The sequence below is a fragment of the Sciurus carolinensis genome, chromosome 11 (assembly GCF_902686445.1).
Source record: "Sciurus carolinensis chromosome 11, mSciCar1.2, whole genome shotgun sequence".
In the NCBI taxonomy this organism is placed as follows: domain Eukaryota; kingdom Metazoa; phylum Chordata; class Mammalia; order Rodentia; family Sciuridae; genus Sciurus; species Sciurus carolinensis.
The window spans coordinates 350,680-376,925 of NC_062223.1; the positions used below are offsets into that span (position 1 = coordinate 350,680).

Below are 26,246 nucleotides of genomic sequence, written 5' to 3' on the forward strand. Positions count from 1 at the left end.
ACCCTGAGCAGCCTGGCCGGGACACCCAGTCACCCTGCCTCCTGACTCTGACCCTCTGATACCCCAGCCCTGACAGTGAGAAGTCCTCCCGGGCAGCCTCCAGCCTCCTGGCCAACCTATGGCAGTACAGCAAGCTCCACCGTGACTTCCGGGCGGTATGTTCTGCCAAGTGTGGCAGCAGGGTCACAGGGCACAGTCCAAGTGCAGGGTATGGGATGTTGCGGGGAGAAACACAGGAGCCCACATGGAGTAGGAGACCTGGGACCCAGGATCAGGGGTCCAGACCACGCCCAGAACACTGTGGGGAGGCAGCGGTCTTGGGGACAGCAGGGCAAGCAGATGTGTGCCCTGACCCAGACCCCCTTTCCACTGCAGAAGGGCTATCGGAAGGAGGACTTCCTGGGTCCATAGGCGAGGCCTCCTGGAGGAGACGGTGGTGAGGCCCAGCCTCCAAAGAACAGGCTCAGCTCTAGCCGCTTGCCATCCAGCCTGGAGGAGGAGGCTGCTGGCTCAGGGGCGTCTCCACAGAACCCCACATGCACCTTCAAGGCACCTGGACCACCAGGAGGGGAAGGGCTTGCTGATGGGATTTGGCTTCTGCAGGGCAGGGGATCGGGCAGGGGTTGAGGTTGCTCTGGTATGTGGGTGGTGACCTGGTCACAATGGCAGAGATGGGGCTGGCCATGGCCTGGCAGCACCTGGCAGCACTGGGAATAAAGGTGGCCATGAACACAGCCAGAGCCCATGAGTTTCCATGGGTGGCCGCCAACCCAGGACCGGTAGTGTTCCCAAACACACCCACCTGCCCCTGAGGACTCTAACCCCTGGGCTCACACACACAGATCTTCCAAGGTCAGAGGCAACAGAGGAGTGGACTCTGTGCCACCTGAGGTACACATGCAGCAGGAGCAAAGGAGGGACCAGAGTGGGAGGCAGTACTCCCACAGCAAACATCCATCACCCTCCACCCAGCCCAGGCTGGCGGCGGGTGGGTGGCTAAGCCCTGCCCGCAGGCCTGGGGATACCCCAACCAGGGGTTCTCATACTGGCCGGTCAAGGCTGGAGTCCAGGAGACGAAGGACTCCCACCCATCTGACCCAGAGCCCGCCTGGTCCCGAAGGCACTGTCAATAATTGCACAATGAAAAGCACCCCCAAAGCCCAGAACGAAGGACTCTAAGGGGACTGTCCCTTCCAGAATCTGTCCAAATCAGGAGGTCTGGGGCAGTTGCACCTCCGGCCAGCGATCAGGCAGGGAGACTGCGGTTACTGAGCTGACCCAGGATGGGGAAGCTGGAGAGAATGGATGGCCAGATTGCAGACAGGGTGTTGGGGAGGATCAAAGGGAGGGGTGGAGAGCTTGGAGAGCCTGCAATGGAAGTAAGAAAACACCAGCCACAAGAGGTGAACAGGGCCCAGCCAAAAGCCAAAGGACTTTATTGAGAGGCCCAGGGCTATATATAGGCTGAGGTAGTGGTCCTGCCTAGCAGAAACCTGCCTGCCCCCACCCCAGCTGTGCTCCAGGCTGGGGCAAGTGCTACACATCGTCCTCAGACACCAGGCAGTAGAAGTCTGTGCGGGCACTATAGTTTCGGGAGCCGAGGTCCGAGACATCCACCTCATTGCCGTGGCCCTCTCCCAGTGAGATGCCACCTGCACGCATTGGAGCTGGTGGCTCCCCAAAGACAGGTCCTTGTACACCTGCCGGGCACCACAAGGCATGAGGTTGGGCTATCTACAACCTGCTTTCCACCAGGACCCCCAGGCATGGTGGCACCAGACACCCAGGGAGGCCTTGGGCTAGAGTAACTTCCAGGAGAGGCAGTGAGAAACTTCTGGGGTTGGGGTGGAGGGATCAAACCTCCATGGGTTGCAGGAGCCTTCCATATGCAGAAGCCCTCCACCCCTGGGTCTTTTCCAGGCCTCTGCCCCTTCACCCCAAGCTGAGTGCCTCAGGTCAGGAGTTGGGATGGATGAGCATACCCAGGTCTCCCTCAGGGTCAGGGTCCAGCTCAGGCTCCAGGGTCCGGCCCTCCACAGGGCCTCGCACAATCAGCATGGGGTCCTTATCCTCCTGCAGCTGGGTCTGAGGGTCTCCCTCCACGGGCCTGTACCGCACCTTCCGCGGCAGCGCAAGCTGTAGCTCTTTCCAAAAATCAGAGGAAGGTGTCTGGGGGCCAGGTGGAGGTGTCAGCGTGCATACATGCATGCAAACCAGAAGCCCTGGCCACCCTGGTTCCAAAGAGCAATGCCAGCGCTGACCCCAGACGTCCCATTCAAGACCCCACCCGACGCTTCCCACACCTCCTGCCCACCAGCGCGCACCACAGAGCCAGGCCTCCAGAGCAGCAGGGTCACCAGGTGGCGGTGCTGCCGCAGCAGATGTAGCGCGGGGTGCGCGGGGTCGCGCCTCTGGCCCTCAAAGGTGATGAAGATGGGTCTGCGCGTGAGCTCCAGCAGTCGGCACAGGCCCTCCCTGGGGGAGCGGGAGCGGGACCATCAAGCGAGGCGCGGCGCGGGCCCCCCCATCCCCCGCGGGACGCACCGGAAGCTGTGGCTGCACCAGGCCCGGCCCAGGAAGGCGTCTGAAAGCACCACGATGAGGCGGCGGCAGCGGCTCAGGTTCACCAGGAGGTCTGCGGAGGGCTCTGCGAACCCGGCAGGGGACGGGGGCGGGGGGGGGGGGCGGGGAGTGAGGGGCGGGGCCCTCCGGACTTGGGGCGGGGCCAGAGGTGGGCGGGGCGCGGGGCGCGGGGCGGGGCCGGGGCGCTACCCGCGTGCGGCAGGAGGTCGCGGTCATCCAGGAAGAGCTTGTAGCCGCCACGCCGTTCCAGCTGTGGCTTCAGGATGAAGTTCACGAACTTGCGATCCTCAGGGCAGTCGCTGTAGGAGACGTAGGCGTCGTAGAGCTTCCCGTCTGCGGACGGCGGCCAGTCAGCCGCGGCCACTTCCAAGACCTAGGGTTTCCCCCTCCCCACCCCCCAGGGTCCCCCTGGCGAGGCGCCTCTGCCCACACACACACCAGGTCCTAGACTTTTCCCCCTTCTTTCTACCCAAGCGCTGTGTCTGCTCTCCAGGGCCACACAGAGTCACACGCCCCTTCCGGGCTTGCGCACCCCAGGCCCTCCAGGACTACCGCCTCCCTGCCCCTACCTGCAAGAACTTCCTCCACCCAGTGCTGAGCCCGCGGACCCTGCTTCCAGGTCCACGTGGAACCCAGCGCACACACGGCCCCTGGGCACCATTCACCTCCACCTCCCTGTACTCACCGTTCACCTCCACCTCCCCGTAATTGTCTTGGTACCAAAGCAGCACATTAAGGCGACATTTAATATAGAGCAGCACGGCCAACAGCAGAGCCAGCAGGACTAGGAGGGAGGCCAGTACTGCAGCCACGTGGCCTGCCGGGCCTGCAGACAGTGTGGGCCTGAATAGCTGCCCCTCCAAAACTCAAGGTCCCTAGGTACCCTCTATCGCCCACCCCCATGTACCCTCCTCACCAACTCTCCGGAGAGTGAAGGAGAAGGAGCTGACATTCCGGACAGAGCAGGTGAAGGCCCCATAGTCCACAGCACTGGTCAAGTTGACCCCCAGGACACTGGACACAAGCATCTTTGAGAAGTTCGCCTTGACCCTGGAGAAACCAAGCTCAACCCTTGGGGCCTGAGACCATCGCTGGATGCCCCAGGGACCCTTCTCCCTGGGACTCATCCAGGAAGGCTGCAGATTTGGGCCTCCTGAGCAGTTCTTGGGCCATAAGCTAAGAGAAGTGGCCAGAACCTGGAAGTGTCTATTCGAGGACAGTCATCCTAAAACTGGGTCTGGGTCCTGGGAGGGTCCTCTGATCTCAGGTTTGATTGGATGATCAATGCCTCACTCAAGCCCTAGGGCTCTGCTGGTCTCCACAGCCCTGGGCAGTCTACAAGCTGAATGTTACAGGGTCATGAATATGCCAGGATCTGTCCCTGTAGTCACCGACCTCCATCTGGATCCACAGGGGCACTCTGCCCATGTCAGACTGGCCAGCCAGTACCCAGCACATATCCAGGTGGTTACAGACCAGGGTGTGGTTGCTTTGACCCTGGACACCCCAGTCTCTTACCAGAAGTCCTGCTGGAGACTGTAGTCACTTCCATTGCCCAATGGAAGCCCATCTTTTAGCCACTGAACTGAAGGCTGTGGGCAAGAAGGCCTAGAGACCACCCAAGCTGTGCAGTTCAGAGTGACTGTACTGCCCAGGACAGGCCCTAGAAGCTGGTCTTCAGATGGGGAGAGGAAGTCAGGGGCCTTGTCACAGACTCCTGTAGAGAGAGGACACAGTGGGTCAGTCCATCCACAGGAAGGCTGTGGTCTAGGAAGACAAGGTGGCAGATGAGGGGTATATTCCATGCTCCTATCACGTCCATCCATGAGTCTCATGGGGACAGGGCCTAGCACGTGCCACTCTTCCCCCAACAGTGGCCTGTGTCTGCCTACCCTGGATGTGACCACCCTCTGCTTGGAGGGGATGCTAGAAGGGAGGGCAGTAACACAGGACCCATCTGGCTGCTTGTTCACACAGACATGAATCCAACCCCATTGCCCACCCTAGAGGAGGGCCCAGACACTCCCTCTCACCTGGCCTGCCCTGCCGGAGGAGGCAGGGAGTGTGTACCAGTGGGGAGGGGCACTGGGGACCTGCCTGCCTCCCTAAGGCCTGGACCCTCTCAGGGTCTTTGAATCAGGATAATGAGCTCTGGCAGGAGGTCAGAAGAGCAGGCTCCATCAGCTCAGTAGTGTGGTCTCCCACCAGCCCTCATGCACCACGCCACGTTGGATATTCCTGGACTTTACTGTCCTCCATGCACCTGCCCCTATGCACCTGGCCTGTGGCCTTGATCAGAAGAGGGCTTCAGGCTCAACCTCACTACCTGTCCTGTCAGGGGCCGGGGTGCAGGGAGGGGAGAGCAGAGGCCTTTGTACCCCTGGTGTGCAGCCCAGTAGAGAGAAAAGGGCATGGCCTGGAGCCAGCCTGAGGGCAGGAGGTGGGCATAAAGACCCAATGCCTGTCCCTCTCTGACCCACCTACCTGCCATAGTTCTGGCCTGGGTCTCTTCAGGTTAGGCTGGCTCCACAGGACTTCTTAACCAAGAAAACAGGTCCACTGAGGGCTAAGCAGGACCCCTCTCTGTCCTTGTGACCAGTCGGACAGAGTTCCTGGACAGGTCAGAGGCTGCTGCCATCCCAGGGAACAAGTTAAACAGGAATGAGATGAGTTAACCAGTAACTGTCAGCCACAGGCTCACTGGCCCTGTACCAGGCAGCTGCCTGCCACCATGGTCAGCCTCACACCTGTGGAGGCTCAGCAGGGTCAGACTGGGATGGAGACACTGAGAGGCCTCCTGGCCCCCAGCATGCTCTCCCATGCAGAGTCCTGGACTCTTCTCAGCCCACAGCAGCCCACACAACTCATGACTCAAAAGGCTCTGGGTGGGACCCAAAACCGTCCTCAGCATCCCAGGGCCTAGGGATCCCTTCTCCCTGGGTGCCCCAGTTTCACCCTATTTGTCCAAAAGACATTTATTGAGCACCTACTTCTTCCCAGCTGAGTGGCAGCAGGGGTATGGGGTCAAGACCAAGACCTGCACCCGGATGCCTCAGGATATCTCCTCTACCTGTAAGGCCCTGGAGGCTTTGGTAAGGACAAGCCTCTTAGCCTGTCCATTCCTTCTGCGTGGGATGATGCACAGCCTGAACCCCCAGGCTGCTCTGGGCGGCAGTTTCCCTGGGGAAGTGGTGCAGCATGAGCACATGCCTGTCAACCTGACAAGGGTCTTTCCATAGGCACTTGGGAATGGAAGTCAGTCCTAGGAAAGCCCTTGAAACCAAAGAACTGCCCACTGCGGGTCTGCAGAAGACATACCCTCTCATGCAACGGGTTGTACCCTGAGGTCAGAGATTGTGCCCTCAGCCCAGCAGGTCCCAGGGCACCTCCTTTCATGGCCTCTTGACCCCCTCAAGTTCAAAAGACCTTGAACCCCTGCAAAGGCAGTCTCAGACCCTCCTAGAAGTCAAGGCCAAACCACCAGCATATGACACAGCAAGGCAGCAGGCAGCACCCCCCACACCTCTTACCCTGCTCCCCCCCCACACCTCCACTGCTCACCTTGGCTGGCATGCACACATGCATCCTCCACACAGCATGCTTCCTACCACACACACCTCCCACTATTGCACAGGGCTCCCACATGCACCTCCCACACCTCTGGGGCACACACCTGCCACACTCCCACGAACTCAGGACCAGGGGCACCCCACAGCACACATAGCACCTCCTGCTGCGCATCCCCCCCCACACACACATGCACCCCCAGCACTGTGGGCCTCCTTCAGCCAGGCCCAGCTCCAAGAACAGGCCCCGAAGCCACAGGCTCACTTAAAGCAGTAGGGAGGGCAGTCACCTGGTTCTGGCTCTTTCCTCCCAGGGGGAGTCAGTCATTGAGGTCATTGATGTGCTCTGGGAGCACACTGTCCCTCAGCTGGGTCCCGGGAAACGTCCACAGTACTGCAACTGCCCAGGATGCATCACCGAGCTTGGTGAGGACCCGGCTTTTGTTGATGTGTATTTTAATCAGAACTTTCCCCGTAGTTTCCTGGCCTTGCAGTCACATCCTCTCCTAACCCTAAACCCCACCCAGGCACCCACCCCTTCCCCGGGGCGGGCAATTGGTGGCTCCTGCCCCGCCTGCCTGGCTCTTCCTGTAACTCTGAGTCAGACAGCCCCTTCCTTTGGGGCCTGCCCCAGTCCCCCAGGCACTGCACAGAGGGCCTGTGCAGAGTGTATGTGGGGTTCTCAGAGAGCAGGGGCTTGGGGTTCTGACAAGGAGACGCCCATCCAGAACCATGGCGCACACACAGGAGGGCCAGTGCGGCAGGACGGCCTGTCTCCTGACCACCCTGTGATACCACATTCAGGAGCAGAGGGTTGTCTCTTGCACACCCAGGCATCTCAGGGTGATGTTCCTGGGTGAGGGGTCCTTCAGAAACTCTGAACCAATAACGGGCCTAGAAGAGGCTCTCGGTCCTCTCCCTGACCACCTCCCAGCACCGCAAAGGGTCGTGGCATCTCCAGGACCTTAGCTTCAGGCGGGTCAGGGAGCACCCCCAGTTTTCCAAGTAAGGAGGCAAAAACAGGAGGCCACAGGCTCTTGGCTGTGAGCATATGCGGGGGCAACTGCTATCTCCTGCTGGACCACTGACTCTCCCAGACTGGCCTGGGCTTGGGGCCAGTGACAGGTGGCGGCATTGCCAAGGACTTGGAAGGGGTCTCCTCCACCGCCTGGCCCTGCCCTTACCTGCAGAGGAGCACCCTGGAGGGCACTGTCTGTCCCCAGCTGTGCCCACTAGGGCAGCTCCTCAGTACAGGGCAGTACCCAGCCCTGCCCAAACCCAGGTGGCGTGGGACATAAGACCCTCAGGTGACTCAGGTGCATCCTGGGCTCTGGGCTGAAAGAGCTAGAGGGAACAGATGCCCTTCCAGTCTTGGTTTCCTCAGTGTTTTGTTTTGTTTTGTTTTGTTTCAGGTGCCAGGGATAAAACCCAGGGGCTTAACCACTGAGCCACATCCTCAACCCTTTTTATTTTTTATTTTGAGGCAGGGTCTCACTAAGTTGCTTAGGGCCTCACTAAGTTTCTGAGGCTGGCTTTGAACTTGCAATCCTCCTGCCTCAGCCTCCCCAGGCACTGGGATCACCGGAGAGCTGCACCACCACACCCAGCTCCTCAGTGCTCCTGAGCTGGTATTTGCAGGTGCCTAACGGGCCCTTGTAAGCATCAAATACACGGTAACTGGTTGCCCCCTCGTGGAGGTGGTGCTGTGCTCCCCACACTGCAAGTCAGGAAACCAAGGCACAAGGACACTGAGGAGCACTCTGGTCAGAAGCAAAGAGGGGGGCCCTCCAGCACTGAAGCCCATGCCCCAGCCAGCCTCACCACATCTGGAAGCACCTGCCAGACTTTGAGGCTCTGCACCTTGTCTCTGTCCCCATCTCTTCAAAGCCACCTGCTATGTCCGTGAGGGACACCGCTCTACTTCCCTTCCTCGGCTAAGGTCCGCCTCCACCCCACCCCCACCACACACCTCCAAATCAACCCTGCTGGGTGAGCATAAAAGCCATCTCACATGCTCACCCCTACAGCCTTTCTGAGGTGCCCCAGGGCACCAGAATCTAAGTCCGAGCCTGGCCCCTCACACTGCAGCGCGTGGAAAGCGCTGGCTCCTCTCGTGCTCATACCGGATCCCCGAGCCCTGCCCGCCCTGCTTCTTGGCGCGCGCGCTGCGCGCCCTGGGGCTGAAGCTCCCAGCCTGAGGCGGCCTGCCCCCACTGGTCAGGGACGGCTGCCCCACCCGCCCCGTCTGGCTTGCTGCTCAGCACCCGCGTCTAGGAGCGGCTCCTGCTCATCTCCGAGGCGCCGCTCTGCTCCTACAGCGTAGAGACCCCAGAAGTCTTTCCTGAAGAAAGGAAGGCATGTAAAAGGCCCCTCCCGGGGCCCAGGATACTCAGCTCTCCGCCACCACGCCTCAGCGCGCTTGGCCTTCCGGAGAGGCCTTTGAACCCGCCACCCTCCAAGGTGCGGTGCGCAGGGCCATCGGGGACGCGCACCGAAAGCGGGGGCGCGTCTGGGCGCGCACCCAGGTCCGCAGCGCGCAGGTGGCGGAAGCTCTGCCAGGGACCCCGCGAGCCCCAGGCCCCAGCCAGTTTACCAGTCCGCCCCCGGGCCCTTAGGAAGTCTCAGGTTTGGGATCCAGGCTTGGGACAGGTGCGGGGTCCTCGGCTCCTGGCCCCACTCGGCTCTCTTGCACTGAGGGTAATGAGGAAGCCACTGACCACGCCAGGCAGAGCGGAAAAAGCAGCCCCCCACCTGCAAGGCCTCGAAGGGGCCGGGACGCGGGCGCGCTCTGGCTTCCGGGCGACGCGGGAAGCCGGCCTGGCTCAGAGCCACTTCCTGCGGCGCCGCGCCCGCCCTGGCCCCGAGACTCTTCTGAGCCAGGAATGCCCTGGACCCTCAACTATAGGCCTGGAACAACCCCGGAGGACGGCGACCTACACTCACCTCCGCGGGTCTGAGTTGTGCCACTCACCTGCTGCCCGAACTGGGGCTTGCGCGGGGGCGGGGCAGCTCACCTGTCCCAGGTGCGCAGCAGCGACAGCCCTGGCGGCGGCGGCAGGTGCAGCCCCACCTCGCGGCCAGGGCGAGGGCGGACCTAAGTATCCCGCTTTACACCTGAGGCAGGCTCTGGAGACTGTCCTGGGCTCAGCCCTGGGGCCGGCAGCCCAGGTATAGGAACGGGGTCAAACCGGCCCAACCAACCCGCGGAGAGGCTCAGAGCCCCGGGGAATCCTTGGAGATTCTTTGTGGTCTTTTCACCACTCCTGCATTTACCTTTCCTCCAGGAAGACTGTCTTAACCCCCATCACACCTGCAACTGACCCTGATGTCTTTCTTGCCGCCCCAAGACCCCAAATGCTGGGAGGGGAGGACCCCAAACCAGAGGAAGGCCAGGGGGCCTGAGACCACTGCATACCTGACCTTCCACACTCTGGGCTGCCCAGGGCAGTCATAATCCACCAGAGACCTGATCACTACACAACTCAGAAATCAACACTGCATGTTAAATTTTATTATAAAAAGTTCCACTGGCTGAGGGGAACCAGTTCCATCCAGGGAGGAGCCAGAACAGTGATGGGGCTTCCCATCCTCCAGATGGGGTAGAGCAGGATCTGGGGCCCAGATGTCAGAGGGAGGCCCAGGAAACTTGGGCCAACTTTCATGCATTGGGGCTGCATGAGAAGTCCTCCCAATTCTGTGGATGCCAGGATCACCCAGGATTCAGGTCAGGGCTGTGCCAAGTTGAGCCCTAACAGAGATGGCGCAGGCCCCACAGGCACACCTGTACTGTTCAGAGATGACCCCCACCTACCCAAGGGCCTACCAAGACCGTACATGATATACAGCTTCCTCAGATATCCCACGTGCAGCCACATGTACATCATGAACATGGACCCCGAGGACACCCACATATTACAGATCTCCCAGGACTCCACACAGACAAGGCCTTCTTAGAGCACCTACACACACACACACACACACACACACACAGCCATGGGCAGGGCCAGGACGTGGAGATGGAGACAGCTGCAAGACGGGGCCTCTGGCGCCAGCACCTCTCCGCCCGCTCCAGGTCGCCTACACATCTGTGCTCTTGGAGCTGGAGCTGGAGGCAGGGTGGGGTCAGTGGGGACCAGAGGCCAGGTGCCCTGCAGGCCTCGGCCTGCCCCCACCAGCCAGCTTCTGCCGCCCTACCGCATCTTATCACACAATATCCGGTACTTCTCCTCCAGAACCTTGTTCTTCACCGACTGGGGGACGTCAGGCACGAACCACGCGGCAATGAGCTTGATGCACAAGGCTACGTGCTGGGGGCAGGGATGGGAGCACAGGGACCCAGCAGGGTCAGGGGCTACACAGGGCCTTGAGGGTTGCGGTCAGGGAGGAGGGCCCTCCCGTGCTCCGTACCTCAAAGAGGATAACGAAAGCCAGGCGGATGGCCAGGAGGAACCAGAACTGCTCTGAGAGGTTGTAGTCATGTGCGTTGCGGTAGTCCCGGTACCTGGGGTAGGGAAGTCCCCAAGGTCAGGGATCAGGAGTTCAGAGGGCATCCGTGGGTGGTGGGGAGCTCCAAACCTGCACTCGGTCACATTTTCAAAGCCCTCAACAGGGTCCTGGAAGTCCTTGGTGTAGAAGACGGACAGGCTGTGGTTGACATAGCCCTTGAGGCAGCTGGGGAGGAGAGGAGAGGGACATGGGGCCAGGGTGGAGCCAAGTAGCCTCTCACACCCCAAGGGCGCTTCCCAGGGGCTGCCCTGTGTCTGGTGGGGGGGCGTGGGGTGGGGGTACACCACCACAGCCTCTTCTGCTTCCCTGTGTGGGAGGAGGCCCACTGTCCATGCCTAGGAGTCCAGGGGAGGTGGAGGGGACTCAGAAATGCCATCAGTTGCCTTCTCTGCCCGAGGCTGCCCCAGGAGGCCCAGTCTGCTGGTACAAGGGCCTCTTGAGGGCCAGAGGAACTGGATGTGGCCCGGTTCTGCCTTCCTATGCTGGAAGCAGGACATGGGGGACCTAACTTTGGGAGGGGGCCATTCTGATAGTGCCTGCTCAGAAAACATCTGGATCAGAACAACCCCTAGTAGGGCCTAGTCAATTATTCCTGGGCTCCAGCAGGGTATGCAGGCTGTGAAGGCAGGGCTCAGCCTCACCAAAGCCCTAGGTGGCATTGACAGCGTCCAACCATTCCCAGGAGAGAGGGCCTGGGCTCCCCTGGGGCTTAGCAGTGATAGGGCCATTTTCTCGGGGATGTCTAGATGATCTGCAGCCTTACTCTTCCGCAGGCTGGTTCCCCTGTCGACACGGGCCATAGCGGTACTTGTAGACCACTCGGGGGATGAACTCAGAGGTGAAGGCAATGACCATCCCATTGGCAATGACCGCCAGAACACCAATGGTCTCCAGCACGTGCAGCCAGGTTCCTGAGCCAGAGCAAGGGGGTGAGGTGGCCTGGTTCCCAAGCTCTGTGCTGCTGGCACCTCCACCAGCGGCGGGGGCCTGAGTGCCATGGGGGCTTGTCATGGCTCTGCCCAGGGAGCCCCCTGCAGTCACAGGGGCCAAGGTGTTCACTCAGGAAACCCCAGCCAAGAATGCAGCCTGACTCTCCTGCACCCCACTGACGGGAGGCCTCCACTGTCCCCCTCCATCTTCCTGCTGAGTCCCTCAGGCACCCCCAGGCTGCTCCAACCCTGGGTCCATCCCCACCCAGGCAGGACCTCCACACCTGAGCCCAAGGCTGGGGTTCTCCCCAACACCTCTCTCTTCCTCTCCCCACTTCCAGTCCCCCAGCCCCTCCAACACCATCCATCTCACCGTCCTGGGCCCCCCAGCATCCTGTGAGTCCTTCAGTCAGATGCGGGGATCCAGGGAGGCACCTGCAAGGTGCACCCTCCCTGCCTTTTCCTGAGCCCACCAGGCTCAACCCATCCTTGGCAGACCCCTAAGAAGGGCTGGGGGCTGGGTGAGATTGTTTCAAGGTGGCCTGGTGTGGGTCAACGGATGGTCCACGAAGCTGCCCCCCCCACCCCGGCCACCCCTTCAGCTGCCCACTCCACCAGCCCTGACCGATGTCCTTGGCTTTGCGTGGCACCAGGCGCCTCTGCAGCCGGACCATCTTGATGGCATCCAGGCGGATCTCCACGAGGTTGCTGAAAAGTGCCAGCAGAGGGGCCAGGGGGAAGGCAGCCACGAAGACGGTGGTGAAGCCATACTGGATCACTGCGGGGAGGAGGCGTCACTGGTGGCCGGGCGCACCCCCCCCCGCCCTGCCCCCACGTACTCATCTCCATGAACTCGTCGAACAGGCTGAAGGTGGTGACGGGGTTCAAGAGGTAGTTGCGCTGCCATTCCTGGAGCTGGGGGTCGCAGGGCCAGCGGCCGCCTGTGCAGGCTGTCATCAAGCGGAACTTGTGGGTCAGCCACCTGTGGGCAGAGAGAGGGTGTGGGATGGACAGGTGGCCCTGGGGGCTGAGGGCACGGGGACAGGTGCTAGGGAGGCGGGCGGGCCAGTCCTCACGGGCACAGGTACTCTATGCAGTTGCTCAGTGTTTGCTTCAGACCCATGATGATGGCCATCTGCACAAACAGGTCCATCATGCAGCCGCTGAGATGGCACTGTGGGGTCAGGCAGCAGGTCAGGGAGGGCCAGGTTCAGGGGAGGAAGAGCACAGGGTCAGAGCGCCAGGGCTCAGGGCAAACAGACCTCCTCCAGCTTCCACAGACCAGCCAGGCGCGTGGACTTCCCGGGGTGACCATTGATCCTAGGGAGCAGAGTGATCCTGTGGGTGTGGGGACAGTGCCCTGCCTCTGATGGGGTGGGCTGCAGTCACCATGGGGGAGGGGGACAGGAGAGAAGTGGGCGGGGCAGGGACACACACCCAGGTGCACAGGCCTGTGGTGGCCCCCACCAACCCAGATGCTCATTCCGGGCAAGGTCTGCTGGGCCTGGCCTCAGTTTCTCCCCCACGCAAACTGCACACCATGTTAAGCTATCTTAAACCAAAGGGGCTCAGGGCCCATGTTGCACTTGGGAAGGATCCCATTTTAGTCCACGGAGCGATCACTAGACCTCCCGCTGGAGTCTCTTGCAAATGGGCAAGAAAGCAGGAAGTGTAACTAGTATGAATCTGCAAGGAAATGTGATCATATGCCCGGAACATCAAAACAAACCACTGAAAGACTGAGTGGCAAATCAACTGATGGGCACCCAGAAAGGATGCACATGGGGTCACGCTGCCTTGGCCTTCCTGTGTGCAGCACAAGCCTGGGAAAGGGCTGGAGAAAAACTCAGTCACACACCAGCAAGAACTGTGAAGTTCACAGAAATCTGAGGGACCTCCATGAAGAGGATGGAGACCCCTGGAGAGCACGAAGGAAAGCAGAGGAGCCTCGTTCTTCAACAGGAGGCTGAGGTCTGCGTTTGGGCGTGCAGGATAATGGTCTCCAAAGACAGCCTGTGGCTGTGCTGCCCAACCTGTCCTGGCAGATGGCCTTGCAGGAGATTCTCCCGGGCAAGCTGGCTGTGACCATGGGCCTCTGAGGAGGGGGGACTGACAGTCATCTCACCAAAAGACCAGGTCCCAGGGCTGCCCTGGGCACCAACAAGCCACCTGTAAAGCACTAACTCAGATGTGCAAGTACCAGCCGTGGTGAGGGGCCCCACCCACCTGCCAGGAAAACCAGGAAAATCTGTGTTCCTCCACAGAAGTGCAGAGCCTGGGATGTTCCGGCCCAGAGGGAGACCAGGTAAGGCGGAGAGGGTGAGGGATGGGAAATGGATCGTTAGAAAGCCAGAGATTACTAGGAGTTGATGAGAATTTAAGGGGGAAAGGAACCAGTTGATACCTTTGGGAAAATACACTGCCTAGGGCTGAGGTGCAGCACAAAGGAGAGAGAAAACAAAGACCTCGTGGAAACTAAGCCTCCACTTGTTAAAGTTAAAAAAAAAAAAAAACTGAGGGGCAAAAGACAGAGGGAGTAAGTCTCCCCGGGAGGACAGGCGAGGTGGAGGTCCCTGTCCATGGGGTCCCCGCAAATGTGCGAGGAATTGGCAGTGAGCACATACCTCGCAAGATCTAAGCAAACACGACACAGGGCAGAGCTAGTTCCTTCAGAGGAAGCAGACAGGAGGGAATCGACTGAACTGAGAGGGCTCGTTTGAAAACCAGGAAGCCAAGGAGAAGAGCTGCCCAGGCAGCTGGTATGAAGCTCAGCCTCCACTGAGGCCCTGGATGCCTCCAACTGAGAGCCTCAGAGGGGAGCAGGGAGCTCCCTGAGTCTGTACCAGCAGTGGGCACCCACCTGCCCAGGATGAAGGCGATGTACACCAGGGAGGAGAAGTGGGCGAAGAACTGCAGGGTGAACAACCTGATAGTGAACTTCCTCTCCCGCTCCAAAAAGGTCCTGGGCTTCTCTGCAACGAAACGGCTTCCTGCTCCCTGCCCTGCTCCCAGCCCTGCTCCCAGCCCTGCTCCCAGCCCGCTCGGGGCCCTGCTCCTGGCCCTGCTCCCGCTGGGCTTCCATCACCCGAGTCCCGCCCTGAATCCTCCCCCAGGCCCAGAGAGGGCAGGGCCTCCACTCACCAAAGTCACACAGCTTCAGAGCCACGTACTTGTTGACCTAGAGGAGGAGGGTGCCTGAGGTCCCCCTGTGGCCTCCCTGAGCCCACCCCACACCTCGCTGTGACCTCACACCCTGCCATCCAACCCCTGCCTCCCCACCGTCCCCCACCTTGGTCATGATGACGATGATCACGTAGTGCACCAGGGCCCCTGTCACCACCACAGCTGTGGTCACCTGCTTCTCCAGGAAGGGCAACGTGCCCAAGAGGGCAGCGGCCAGCACACGGTAGACCACCAGTAAGTGGGCCATGCCGATCATGAAGCAGATCTGCAGAGGCGCAGGGGCGGTGGGCAGGTGCTCGGAGGGGCCAGGGTCTCCACCCACAGGACTCCCAGGAGTACCATGAACACAGACAGGACCAGGATGATGGTGCTGCGCAGGTAGGAGTGCTGGTGAGGCTGGAGCTGGTAGTCAGGGCAGTTGATGAGCTGCAGCGCCATCTCCTCCTGGGGAGGAGCCAGATACACGCCTCAGACGCGGGACACGCCCCCACAGGGACCAGCTCAGACACGGGACACACCCCCACAGGGACCAGCTCAGACATGGGACACGCCCCCACAGGGGACCAGCTCAGACGCGGGACACGTCCCCACAGGTACCAGCTCAGACACGGGACACGTCCCCACAGGGACCAGCTCAGACACGGGACACGCCCCCACAGGGACCAGCTCAGACACGGGACACGCCCCCACAGGGACCAGCTCAGACACGGGACACGCCCCCACAGGGACCAGCTCAGACACGGGACACGCCCCCACAGGGACCAGCTCAGACACGGGACACGCCCCCACAGGGACCAGCTCAGACACGGGACACGCCCCCACAGGGACCAGCTCAGACACGGGACACGCCCCCACAGGGACCAGCTCAGACACGGGACACGCCCCCACAGGGACCAGCTCAGACACGGGACACGCCCCCACAGGGACCAGCTCAGACACGGGACACGCCCCCACAGGGACCAGCTCAGACACGGGACACGCCCCCACAGGGACCAGCTCAGACACGGGACACGCCCCCACAGGGACCAGCTCAGACACGGGACACGCCCCCACAGGGACCAGCTCAGACACGGGACACGCCCCCACAGGGACCAGCTCAGACACGGGACACGCCCCCACAGGGACCAGCTCAGACACGGGACACGTCCCCACAGGGACCAGCTCAGACACGGGACACGCCCCCACAGGGACCAGCTCAGACACGGGACACGTCCCCACAGGGGACCAGCTCAGACACGGGACACGCCCCCACAGGGGACCAGCTCAGACACGGGACACGCCCCCACAGGGACCAGCTCAGACACGGGACACGCCCCCACAGGGACCAGCTCAGACACGGGACACGCCCCCACAGGGACCAGCTCAGACACGGGACACGCCCCCACAGGGACCAGCTCAGACACGGGACACGCCCCCACAGGGACCAGCTCAGACACGGGACACGCCCCCACAGGGACCAGCTCAGACACGGGACACGCCCCCACAGGGACCAGCTCAGACACGGGACACGCCCCCACAGGGACCAGCTCAGACATGGGACACGCCCCCACAGGGGACACAGCTCAGACACAGGACACGCTGCAGACACGGGACACTCCTCAGATACGTGTCGTGATTCAGACTTGGGGTCCCAAGCCTCACAAGGGGGCTGTGCCTCAGACATGAACACAGCACAGACACAGGCATGGGCGACACGGGCCCTGGCCACCGGCTGCCTCACCTGGTCCTCGTCCCACCCATACAGATCCCAGTGTAGGACCACCTCGGCTCGCTTCCGCTTCCAGAGCTCCAGGAACACCGTGGCTGCGGTAGGTTGCGGAGGGCAGTATGGTCACCCTCGGGGCAGCACAGGGGGGCCATCCCCAGGCCCCTGGTCCACCCTGCAGCCACTCACCCCACAAAGCCATGAAGATGGCAAACAGCACGGTACCCTCGTTGTCGAAGAGGTGGGTGAGCTGAGGAGAGGGGCCGGTGGGCTTGGCTGGCCCCCATCAGCGTCCCAGGGAAGGGAGAGCCTGCGCCCCAGGGCCCCACGCTCTGCTCCCGCCCTGGGTGGACAGTCCAGCAGCCCTGGTGCCCACAGTGGCAAACCTTGGCGAATGTGCAGGTGCTGGAGAGCGGCTGGAAGCTGCGACTTTGGTGGCCCAGAGGACACAGGAGGACGTCCCGGGCCTCACAGATCTCCTTGCTGGGTGCAGGGACAGGGCTGGCACCTGCTCCCACCCCAGCCCCGCCCGCCCGGCCACGCCCCAGCCCCACCCCGTCAGGCCCCGCCCCACCCGGCCACGCCTCACCACGCCCAGTCCCAGCCACGCCAGGCCCAGCCCCTCCTCGGCCTACCTGATCTGGCTGGCATCGAACAGGGCAAACCCGCTCAGAAAGACAAGGAGGCCCACCAGCGCGGCGGGCACCAGCATGTAGGTGTACCAGCCCAGCCAGGCGAAGTACAGAGCCACCTTCTCCCCGAAGTAGTTCCTGCAGGCAAGTCGAGTCAGGCGCGGTGCCCGGCGGGCAGCAGGCCTGCTGGGCACCAGCGTCTCCCGGAACCGTCCCTGGGCAGTGCTACCTGATGTCGTCAATCGGCTGCCTGCGCACCAGGTTTCTCCACCGGGCCCATGTCTTCTCCAGTTCCTCCTCCCCCTGCCGCGAGACAGGCATGAGTGCCTCTGGCCGGGGTCCTGCCCTGGGAGCCCTGGGCAGACCACCCCTCACCTTGTGCAGTGGGAATGTGGCCTCAAAGACCCGGTCCTTCTTCAAATCCTCAAAGGTGTCTGGGGTCATGGGGAGCCTCAATCAGGGCGGGACTAGGAAGGCCCTCCCACCCAGGGTCCTCCCACCACCTGCCCAAGCCGCCTCACCTCCAGCTACCTTCGTTTGGTTCAGGACAAAGTTCACGATTCTGATTCTGAAACCCAAGAGCGGGGTCAGGACAGCCCCAGGAGACCTCAGTGGACCCAGCCCTCCAGAGATGATTTGGGATCCATCCCACCTTCCTAAAAGTCCTCCAGGATGGATCTGCTGGGGTCCCTCTCCTCCACACACCCCTGTGCTCAGCCTAGCACAGTACTTCCCATGAGCTGCAGGTGTCCCCTGCCTTTACGTGCAGAAACCCTCTTTACATCCCTAGGATCCATTTTGCCTATACAGAAACAGAGGCTCAGAGAGGCTGTGTAACTTGCCTGAGATCACACAGCTAGGCATTTGACTGCAGAGGCAAAGTCGGGCATAGCCCCTCCCTGAGACATGACCCCTCCCATGAATGCATGCCCCCAGTTCAGCTCCTCTCAGCCCACCGAGTTGCTGCTAGTCCTCCAACTTCCCCTCACTTCTCCCGGAGACTGGCCAGCTCTGTGTTCACAGATGCCCCTCCATTGCCTCGTAACCAAATTCCAAGAGACTCCTTTGCCGGTGTCAACTGAACAGGTATCAGCTGAACAGGCCAACCAAGCTCTGGTGGCCTGGTCAGGGCTGAGGGGTGTGGGTGAGGGAGAGGGAGGGTGAGCAATGTACTTGGAGAAGCAGGCTCCTGGGGACAGGGGAGGGGCTTCCTGCTGGGTCTTTGGGTCTACATGTCCAGCGAGTCCAGGCTGGACAGAAGAGCCTGGAAAGATGATGCCCTCACCATGAGGGGCAGCTGGGGGGCTCTGGGCCTCTCCACCCTTCACAGCCAGCTCTGACTCTGCATCCCCAGGAGCTAGTCACATGTGCCTAGTCACATGAGCTACTCACATGCTCCAAGGAGTGGGAACTGTCACCTCCCCTTGGCACATGCATGGAACTGAGGCACAGCTATGGGGTCTGACCCCCTGTGCCCTGTGCTGAGACCATGTGGTTCCAGGTTGCCCTGCCTCATGTGGCTGGCCAGAGCCTTGAGGGCCTCTCTGTTCTGCCTGGACCAGGCACTGGGGTAGACAAGGGGTCCTCTGGTCTGGTGCTGTGCACGGCCTCTCACCTCGTGGTGTCTGGGACAGAGGCTGGCGTGGCCGACTCAACTCCAGGGGCAGGGCCTTTCGGCTCCATGAGGAGGGTGCGGTATAGCTCAAAGATCTTGTCTTCGGCTCGGATCCCAAAGAACACCTGTTTCTGGCCCTTGCTCTCCTGGGGGAACAGCCACACAGACCCTTCCACCTGGAGCCCTCCCTTCGCCACAGCCACAAACCTGTCCCCTGCACCTGGGCACAGGCCTTGGTTCCGTCCCCAGGACTCTCCTGGCCCGAGACCTCTGCCCTCGCCAGACGCCAGCCCACCTTCCACTCGAAGCCCTTTCTCCTGAGCTCCTCCAGGAACCGCTGCCTCTGCTCCTTGTTCTTTTGGGTGTGGTGAGCAGCCACAAGCACAAAGTCCCACTGCTCAGAGGCCTGGAGAAGAAGGCATGGCAGCAGAGCGAAGGGCCAGGGGAGAGGATGAGGGGCAGCCTGGCAGACCCAAGCAGACTCACCTCACAAGTGCCCCTCTCCTCCAAAGGGAAGCTGCCCCCTTCTGTCCCCACCAGGATCCGGAGGCTCTCTTCCTCCTGGGGGCGAGCAGAGGGATGGGCAGATGCCAGCAGGAGATAGCCGGGCGCGTGCTGGCTCCTTCCTACGGTCTCTGAGCCCCAGCACCTTGGAGGCAAAACCCCACACACCCAAAACCGGGGACAAGAGGCCAGAAACGGGTGATTTCCAGTGGAGGTGAGGCTGAGGATGCAGCCAGCAGCGTCTGGTGAGAGGTGAGGGCTGCAGCCAGGTAACCAGCCAGGTCCCCGTGGAGAAGCAGAAGCGGCCGCGGGGCCGTAAGGCGAGGCGGTGCACACCAGGAGCCCGAAGGGCCAGGGACAGAGAAGGGATGGAAGCCTCAGGACAGGGGGAAAACGCAGGTCGGCCGGGGAGGCAGGTGTGGCATCCAGGGTCCGCCACAGACCCATCTGAGTGCTTCTGGGTGCTTGTATTGGTGCAGGAAATTGGGGGGCATTTTGCACTCTGACTTGAGCACCCCTGGGCCCCCCAGCCTGGCCATCTGCCCTCAAGACAGACAGGGGTGGCATGGTGGCGGTAGGGCGGCTTTGGTCCAGCACTTCTGAAGGACAGAGGCGCTGGATCTGTGCGAGCACCGACGGCAGTGGCTGCTGCTGCCACAGCAGTGACACCCACCCTCCTCCTGCCTCTCCGGCAGCCCAGCCGGTTCTCCCTCCTGTGTGTGATGGCAGAAGAGGGAGCAACGGGGAGGTGGCCACACAGAGGGACACTTGGCAGATGGCTGGCCAGGCGAGGAAGGCCCAGGCTGCCCAGCGGTGGACAAGGACCGGGTCCCCCCAGAGACAACTCATCTCACAGTGAGAAGTCCACAGACAAGCCGGGGTGCCCGCAGGACTCCGGGGCTCACCATCAGGTCGCCAGCCCAAGGGGACAGAGAGGCCCGGGGGCGGGGGCTCAGGAGACAAAGGCCTGCAGCACCCTGGGGACCCAGAGAGGAGAAGGGCGACGCGGGCACCCGGGATCCTCCACGGGTGAGACGGGGTCCTCAGGGGAGGCAGGAAGTGGGCGTGCTGGGGGAGGCCCACACCCGCTGCAGATCTGAAACCATCTCAGATACGCTAAAAAAAAGGCCTCACGTGTGCGAGGCCGCGTTTGTTCCCGGCACCACATGCACACCAAAGAAAGCCCTGGGCGCCGACTTGCAGCACGGGACCCTCCTGTCCCAGTGGAAAGCAGCTAACGAATACGGCCCTGCTTCTGGGACACTTCCAGATGGCAAGACGCTGTGCCACAATGCGGCAGGTGGAGAGCAGGCAGGGTGCTGCGCTGAGTCCAAGTGAGGCTGGCGTCTGGGTGCTGGGTGCTGGGCTCCTGGGACTCATTCACTCCCAACTAGCAAGACGGCACCTGAGACTGAAGCTGAATGCTGCAGGGGTCCTTGTGGGGTGGTGGGGGAGAGTTGGGGCCAGTGGGGAGGAGGAGCAACCAGGGTGGTCAGAGCAGGTCCAGCCTGCCAGACTTACTGGTGGGCCAAGAGGGTGGTCCTGGGCAGAGGTGCTGGCTTAGGAGACAGGGCCCAGCGACACCAGAGCTCTATGTGACACACGATTCAAACTAAGTCCACGCGTGGGTGAGAGGGGTCAGCTCACGTCCCAGCGGGCAGCTTCTGGGCAGGCATGGGCCCTGCAGCATCGCTGTCCGAGGGGCAGGGGCCCTGAGGGTGTCCTTCCAAGCACCACACACCTTCTCGCGCGGTGACAGTGTGGCTTAAGGCGAAGCTGCCTCCCACCAAGCCTGACTCACGGGCCCCTGCCCGCCCCTCTGCCCGAGCCGCACGGGGCCCTCCAAGGTCACTTGCTGCTGGCCCTTGCACCTGCCGACCCTACCTGCACACCCTCCCCTTCCCCGCCCACATTCTCGTCACCTCCTCCAGAAATCCCCATCTGACTGCTCCAGCCGGGCGGCCCTCACAGGCTGCCAGGGAACAAACAGGCCACCAGTCTCATTCAAAGCTCAGATAAACAGCAGATGCTTTTTAGTATCAGTATACCCAGTGATCGCCTGGGAGGTACTTACACTAGAAAAAAGATTCTTCTCTGAAATTCGGTGTAACACGGTGTCGGCTTTTGATTTGGTCTGGCTGCATCTGTAACCCCACCCCAACCCCACACCCTGCACACACCAGGAGCGTGGGCAGGACAGGGCTGAATCTTCCTGGCTCTCTCCCCGCTGCCCCCGCAAAAAAGACAGGAAATGCCTCCAACCCAACTGCAGTCCTCAGGGGTCAGGGCTGAGGCAGACATCCTCTCAGGCCCCACCACCACCTCCGCACCCCAGTGCCCCGCTCCAGCCTCCTGGACACACCCTGCCCTCTGCCAACAGCCCACGACAACCGTGCCCAGGTGTGGCGAGTGGTGACTGGACGTCTCCCCATCCTGGGTCACAGGAGGAACCTGCATTCCCAGAAGAACTGCAGGGCGGGGCAGGCACCTGCACCTCGGCCCAGGGAAGAGGGTGTGGCCTCAACCCCAGGGGACAGGTTGCCAGGGGACACTGGTCACTGGCATCTAGCTCTACGGTACCATGTGGGACGAAAGTGAAATGAATCCTCATGCACTTGACCTCAGGCCCTGAGGAGGTCCCTGCCCTGTCCCAGTGTGTCCAAGACCCCTGACACCAGCATGGGCCCAAAGCTGCAGAACAAGTGAGACAAGCAGCGGGGGGCAGTGGCACATGCCTATAATCCCAGCCACTCGGCAGGCTGAGGCAGGAGGATCAAGAGTTCAAAGTCAGCCTCATCAACTTAGCAAGGCCCTAAGCAACTCAGCAAGACCCTGTCGCTAAGTAAAAAATATTAAAAGGTTCAGTGGTTAAACACCTCTGGGTTCAAACCCAGTACCAAAAAAAAAAAAAAAAAAAAAAAAAAACTGAGACAAGCAAGGCAAGCTTGGTACTCCAGACCAGGAGGAGCCTGGGAAGAGGGCCCACCACAGGGCACCCTCAAAGGTCAGGGTGAGAGGCTGTCCTTACCCCAGAAACAGGCACAGCACCCCTCCCCCACCAAAGACTGCGCAGGGGAGAGGGCTGCCCGAGCGCCCACCGCACCAGGCGGTCCCTGCACCCGGGGGCCCCAAGGGTGCGGCACAACCAGCCCTGGCTGCCCTCGGCCACCACCTCGGCTTTGGACAGCAGCCACTCCATCAGCCAGGTCAGACAACCCACCAGGCCTGGCCCAGCACCCCCCACCCCACACTGAGGCGCCAGGTCCAATACCCTGCTGCCTGTGCACTGGGCTCACAGCTCCAGCCCAGGGCCACAGCACTGGCCTCCAGGATCAGGCACCCCCTCTGTCCTTCTGTGCTCCAGGGTGCAGGTCAGACACCCATGGCTTCTCAGCGTGACCACTGGGCCTTCATGAGTGGGAGCCAGGCCTGCCTGAGGCTGCAGACTGCTCAGGACGTACACTGAGATGCCCAGGACCTGTGTCCCCCTCAGCTGGACTCCCTCCAGAAGATCAAGAGGCCCGGGCTCCAGGTCCCAGGGCAGGGATGGGGCTGTCCTCAAAGCTCCTTGGGACCCCTGTGGACGACGGCCCACTGGTTCCCATGAGGAAACCTGACAGCCTCCATCCCCAGGGCCTGGAAGGAAGCGCCTCACAGGGGAGCCTCTCCCAGCTGTGGCCTCCGTTCAGCCTACAGGCCAGGGTGACCAGAGGAGGCAGCTGTGCAGATATTACCACTGCCCAGCTCCAGACAGGCCTGCCTGGCGGGCCAGGTGTGCACACATGTGACGCCACCCTTGCTGCACAGGGAGGGCCGTGGGCCTGGCCTCCCTCCCCGAGACCCACCTGGCTGAGGGTTACCGGAGGCCCCTGATCACGTTGCAGCTGCACCATCCCCTGAGGGATCCACCCTCGCTGCCCAGGGCTCCACCTGCGCCAGCCAATGCCTTCGGACCTCCCTCCCTAGAGAACCTGCCTGGCTCTGCCTCCTCTGAGCCACTGAAGTCATTTGTCTGCACCCCCATCCCTTCCTGCATCTGCCCACCCACCCATCTCCAAAATACTGATGTGGCAGCTGGCTCTGCGTGCTGCCCTTGAGGGCAGTGCATGGTGTGAGTGGACGCTGGGGCTGGAGGGGCAGGGGTCCACTTGGAAGGGAGGTGGCCCAGAGTCTGGCCTCAAAAGGCAAGAGGTTGTTGGGAGGCAAAAAATTGGGGCAGCATTCCTGAGAGAGAGAAATGTGCATGGGCCACCCCAGAGGGGTAGGGTGCAATTGGTGTCTGGGACTCCATCCTCAGCACCTCTACAGACTTGGTAATTAATACTCAAAGAGACTCAGTTCTTAGCACCTCTGAGGACAAGGTAATTAGTACTCCTGGCAATTCACTAAAGAATTGGTAGTTACTAAACCCAAGGACTCAGTCCTCAGCACCTCTGGGGACTTTGTAGTTACTACTCCTGGTGAATCAGTCCTTAGTACTTCAGCTTTGCAGAAGCATAAAGGGCAAGAAGGGAGCTACCAGGAGGTAAGCCCTCCCTGGGGCTTGAGGATGGCACAAGCCAGATCAGGGAAAGCTGCTCAGGCAGCTGGGAGCTGGGACTTCAGCAGCAGCATGAAGCCGTGGAAGGAATCTGAGCAGGGGAGGGTGTGCTCAGACCTTGGCTGGGTCCACCAAGTCCTCTGAGTTTCTAAGGACTGATTCACTCACCTCAGCCAACAGGGGCTGCTCCCCCACCCATCCCTACCCAGCCCAGTCACACCACCCCCAACTTGGGGCTGACATGGGAGGAAGGGCAGGCAGGGGGAGCCTGGGACCAGGCCAAGGGGCATCCACATTCTTGCCTGGGCAGCCGATGAAGGGAAGGGCCAGTGAGAGCCCTGGGTAGAGGGGGTGGGAGCGGCTGCCGATCTACCCACACCTGGAGGCCTGGGGCCGGAGTGGGAGGCTGGTTTCGCTCTCCGCCTCCTCTCAGACCTCGGCCGTGGGGCCGCCCAGAGGCTGGCTCCAGCCCAGGTGACACGGGCCGGCAGGGAGAAAGGATGTCTCCTGGAGGTCTGTATCCCACTCTGCTTTGCCCCAGAATCAGGGTCTGACGGCCGCAGTGGGCTTCTGCCTTGCCAGGACCCTCCCGGAGCACAGCCACATGCTCCCAGCCCCTGGGCCTCCCCACCAGGGCCACCCAGCTCGAGCCCCTCCCCCAGGTGCCACCTCCGGGCAAAGCTGCAGATCTGGAGTGCACACCAGCACCCCAGGCCCCGGAGGACCCTGGCAGCGAGGTCGGGGTGCCACGTGCGCCAAGAGCCCAGGCTGGGGAAGGGAAGTTGCCCGCGTGAGCCCCGCCCCACCCCAACCCGTCCCAGGGGTCCTGCAGCTGACTGCCTGGCCCCGGTCACCCACACCCTGCCTGGCAGACTGCCGGGCCCCTCTACAGTCACCTTCCTGGGGAGGGTGGGGGCGACCACAGGGCCGCGGCTGCAGACCTGCAGAGCACCGGGCTCACCTGCATGCTGGCTGTGCACCCTGTCCTGGCCCGTTGGGGCTGCTGGTCACAGTGTGAGCAGGAGAGTGGCTGCCAGGCGGCAGGCGGGCCTCCCCAACTTCCGTGTGGGATGCACCCTCCCTCTCTCCTCTGCTGCTGCGCCCAGGTGCGCTGGGGAGGAGCCAGTGGCCTCCTCCAGGAAAGCTCCTCCCAGCCCGCAGGAGCCTTGGACATCTTCCTGGGATGGGTGGGGATGGGGTGGGAGAAGCAGGAGGGGAACCTCAGGTCAGAACTCTCCTCTGGACCCCTGATGGCCCTCCCCTGCAGAAGGCTTAAGATGGGACCACCCGCCACCCCCTTCTGGGGGAAGCAGGGTGGGCACAGAGGTCCTTCCAGCCTTGAGCACCAGTTCACTAACCAGACCCCAGGACACATTGTCCCCATGCTCCCTCCACAGTCCAACGCTGGACCCCCCAAATCTGGGCTTTGTTCCCCTAGAAGGGAAACTGGGCAAGAGGGAGATACCCCCAAAGCAAACAGCCTCTCCCACCAGAGCCTCTGCTCTGGACCCCAAGGTTAGGGGCGGATGCTTGGGGTCTTGGGGGTGGCAAAGAGGGAAGGATCTGCCTTTGCCACACCCTGAGCTCATGAGCTTGTTTTGTACAGCTTGGCTGAGAGCAGACGCTGGAGAGGTTCTCGGTGGCCTGACTGACCAGCCTGGGGCAGTGGCCGGGGTTCACAGAGGTGGGGAGAGAGTGCACTGCCACACGAGGCCGTGCTGCGGAGGCCGGTGCTGCGGAGGATGAGCACTACCACAGCCGCCAGGAGGCTGCTACGGGTGTGCGGCATCACAGAGCACCAGGCACACTGAGGCGAAGTGCGAGGGAAAAGAGGTCCTTCCACACGCGTCTCAGGCAAGCGCTGGGAGCAGGCTAGCCCCTCAAAGAACTCCCAGCACTGAATTTTGGAAGTTCAGAGTTTATAAAGGCAAAAACCATGAAAACCAAAAGAGCAGTTGAGGCACGCATAGGTCACAAAGACCCTGTTGAGACAGATACTTTGATGACATCAGAGAATGGTTTTGATTACACATTTCAGAGTCATTTTGTTATTTATGCATCAGGGCCACAGTCAGGGCTGCGGGAAGGTCCACTGTACTGTCAACACAGATACAGCTCCCAGGAGGCTGAAAAGACAACACACGCAGGCATGCGAACAAAATGGTGTTACTTTGGTTCTTCTCCATTTCAAGGCCCTCTCTGAAAGCAGCAGTGAGGCTGAGCACACAGGCCTGAGAGTGGGAGCGGGTCACAGGAAGCAGCCAGCAGCAGGGACACTGGGGGGGCACCTGGTGGGGACGGCCCACAGTGTCATGGGTCAGCACCATGAGGCCTCACAACCCTCTCCTTTGGTTCAGGCCTTGGGTTGTGTGTCTGGATTTCCCAGAGGAGTACTGTTACTGAAAGTTCCATCCTTGTACCCAATGCCAAGCCAAAAACAAGGGCACGGTTTTGAGAAAAAGGAGAAAGAAGTCTTATTGCTA

General features: G+C 61.5%; 3 protein-coding genes across 14 annotated transcripts in view; 1 reads left to right on the forward strand and 2 right to left on the reverse strand.

Moving 5' to 3' along the window:
• The window catches only part of Pkp3 (plakophilin 3), a 9,077-nt gene extending 8,370 nt beyond the window's left edge, over positions 1-707 (forward strand). Inside the window, exons 13-14 of the mRNA XM_047516306.1 lie at positions 68-155; positions 376-707. Coding sequence (XP_047372262.1) covers positions 68-155; positions 376-411 — 124 coding nt within the window. The 3' untranslated portion in view covers positions 412-707. The remainder of the gene's footprint in view (positions 1-67; positions 156-375) is intronic.
• Positions 1-9,137, reverse strand: part of Sigirr (single Ig and TIR domain containing) — a 22,034-nt gene extending 12,897 nt beyond the window's left edge. For 2 of the 12 annotated variants that reach the window (XR_007103876.1, XM_047516316.1), the window contains exons 1-8: positions 6,440-7,645; positions 5,068-5,214; positions 4,102-4,300; positions 3,500-3,633; positions 3,269-3,409; positions 2,773-2,916; positions 2,545-2,647; positions 2,325-2,475 (exon numbers count right to left, since the gene is read on the reverse strand). Coding sequence is in view for 11 of the 12 variants with exons in the window: in XM_047516316.1 (XP_047372272.1) it covers positions 2,325-2,475; positions 2,545-2,647; positions 2,773-2,916; positions 3,269-3,409; positions 3,500-3,633; positions 4,102-4,300; positions 5,068-5,074 (879 nt within the window). In the remaining variant the exon portion in view is untranslated. Of the gene's footprint in view, positions 1-1,404; positions 1,701-1,982; positions 2,170-2,324; positions 2,476-2,544; positions 2,648-2,772; positions 2,917-3,268; positions 3,410-3,499; positions 3,634-4,101; positions 4,301-4,616; positions 4,892-5,067; positions 5,215-6,439; positions 7,646-8,742; positions 8,848-9,092 lie in introns of those variants that run through there. The other 10 variants (XM_047516313.1, XM_047516310.1, XM_047516311.1 and 7 more) reach the window with 10 other exon arrangements.
• A 503-nt stretch (positions 9,138-9,640) lies between these two features.
• Ano9 (anoctamin 9) lies at positions 9,641-24,839 on the reverse strand. The gene is made up of 24 exons (XM_047519487.1): positions 24,725-24,839; positions 19,206-19,280; positions 19,015-19,125; positions 18,720-18,865; positions 17,626-17,672; positions 17,480-17,538; positions 17,334-17,407; positions 17,108-17,242; positions 16,859-16,955; positions 16,662-16,722; positions 16,488-16,570; positions 15,107-15,211; positions 14,874-15,032; positions 14,726-14,762; positions 14,445-14,556; positions 12,847-12,904; positions 12,661-12,758; positions 12,424-12,566; positions 12,210-12,362; positions 11,419-11,566; positions 10,725-10,820; positions 10,557-10,650; positions 10,344-10,456; positions 9,641-10,254 (listed from the first exon to the last, which is right to left on the reverse strand). Exons 1-24 carry the CDS (start codon positions 24,728-24,730, stop codon positions 10,227-10,229), a joined length of 2,238 nt encoding a protein of 745 aa, XP_047375443.1. The 5' UTR covers positions 24,731-24,839; the 3' UTR covers positions 9,641-10,226.
• Positions 24,840-26,246: the final 1,407 nt, after the last annotated feature.

Coding starts and splice junctions, on each gene's coding strand:
- Ano9 (XM_047519487.1), bottom strand. Junction 16,571..16,661: donor CATCTTCATGGCTTTGTGGG/GTGAGTGGCTGC, acceptor AACCTACCGCAG/CCACGGTGTTCCTGGAGCTC. Junction 12,759..12,846: donor GTCTGTGGAAGCTGGAGGAG/GTCTGTTTGCCC, acceptor CTGACCCCACAG/TGCCATCTCAGCGGCTGCAT.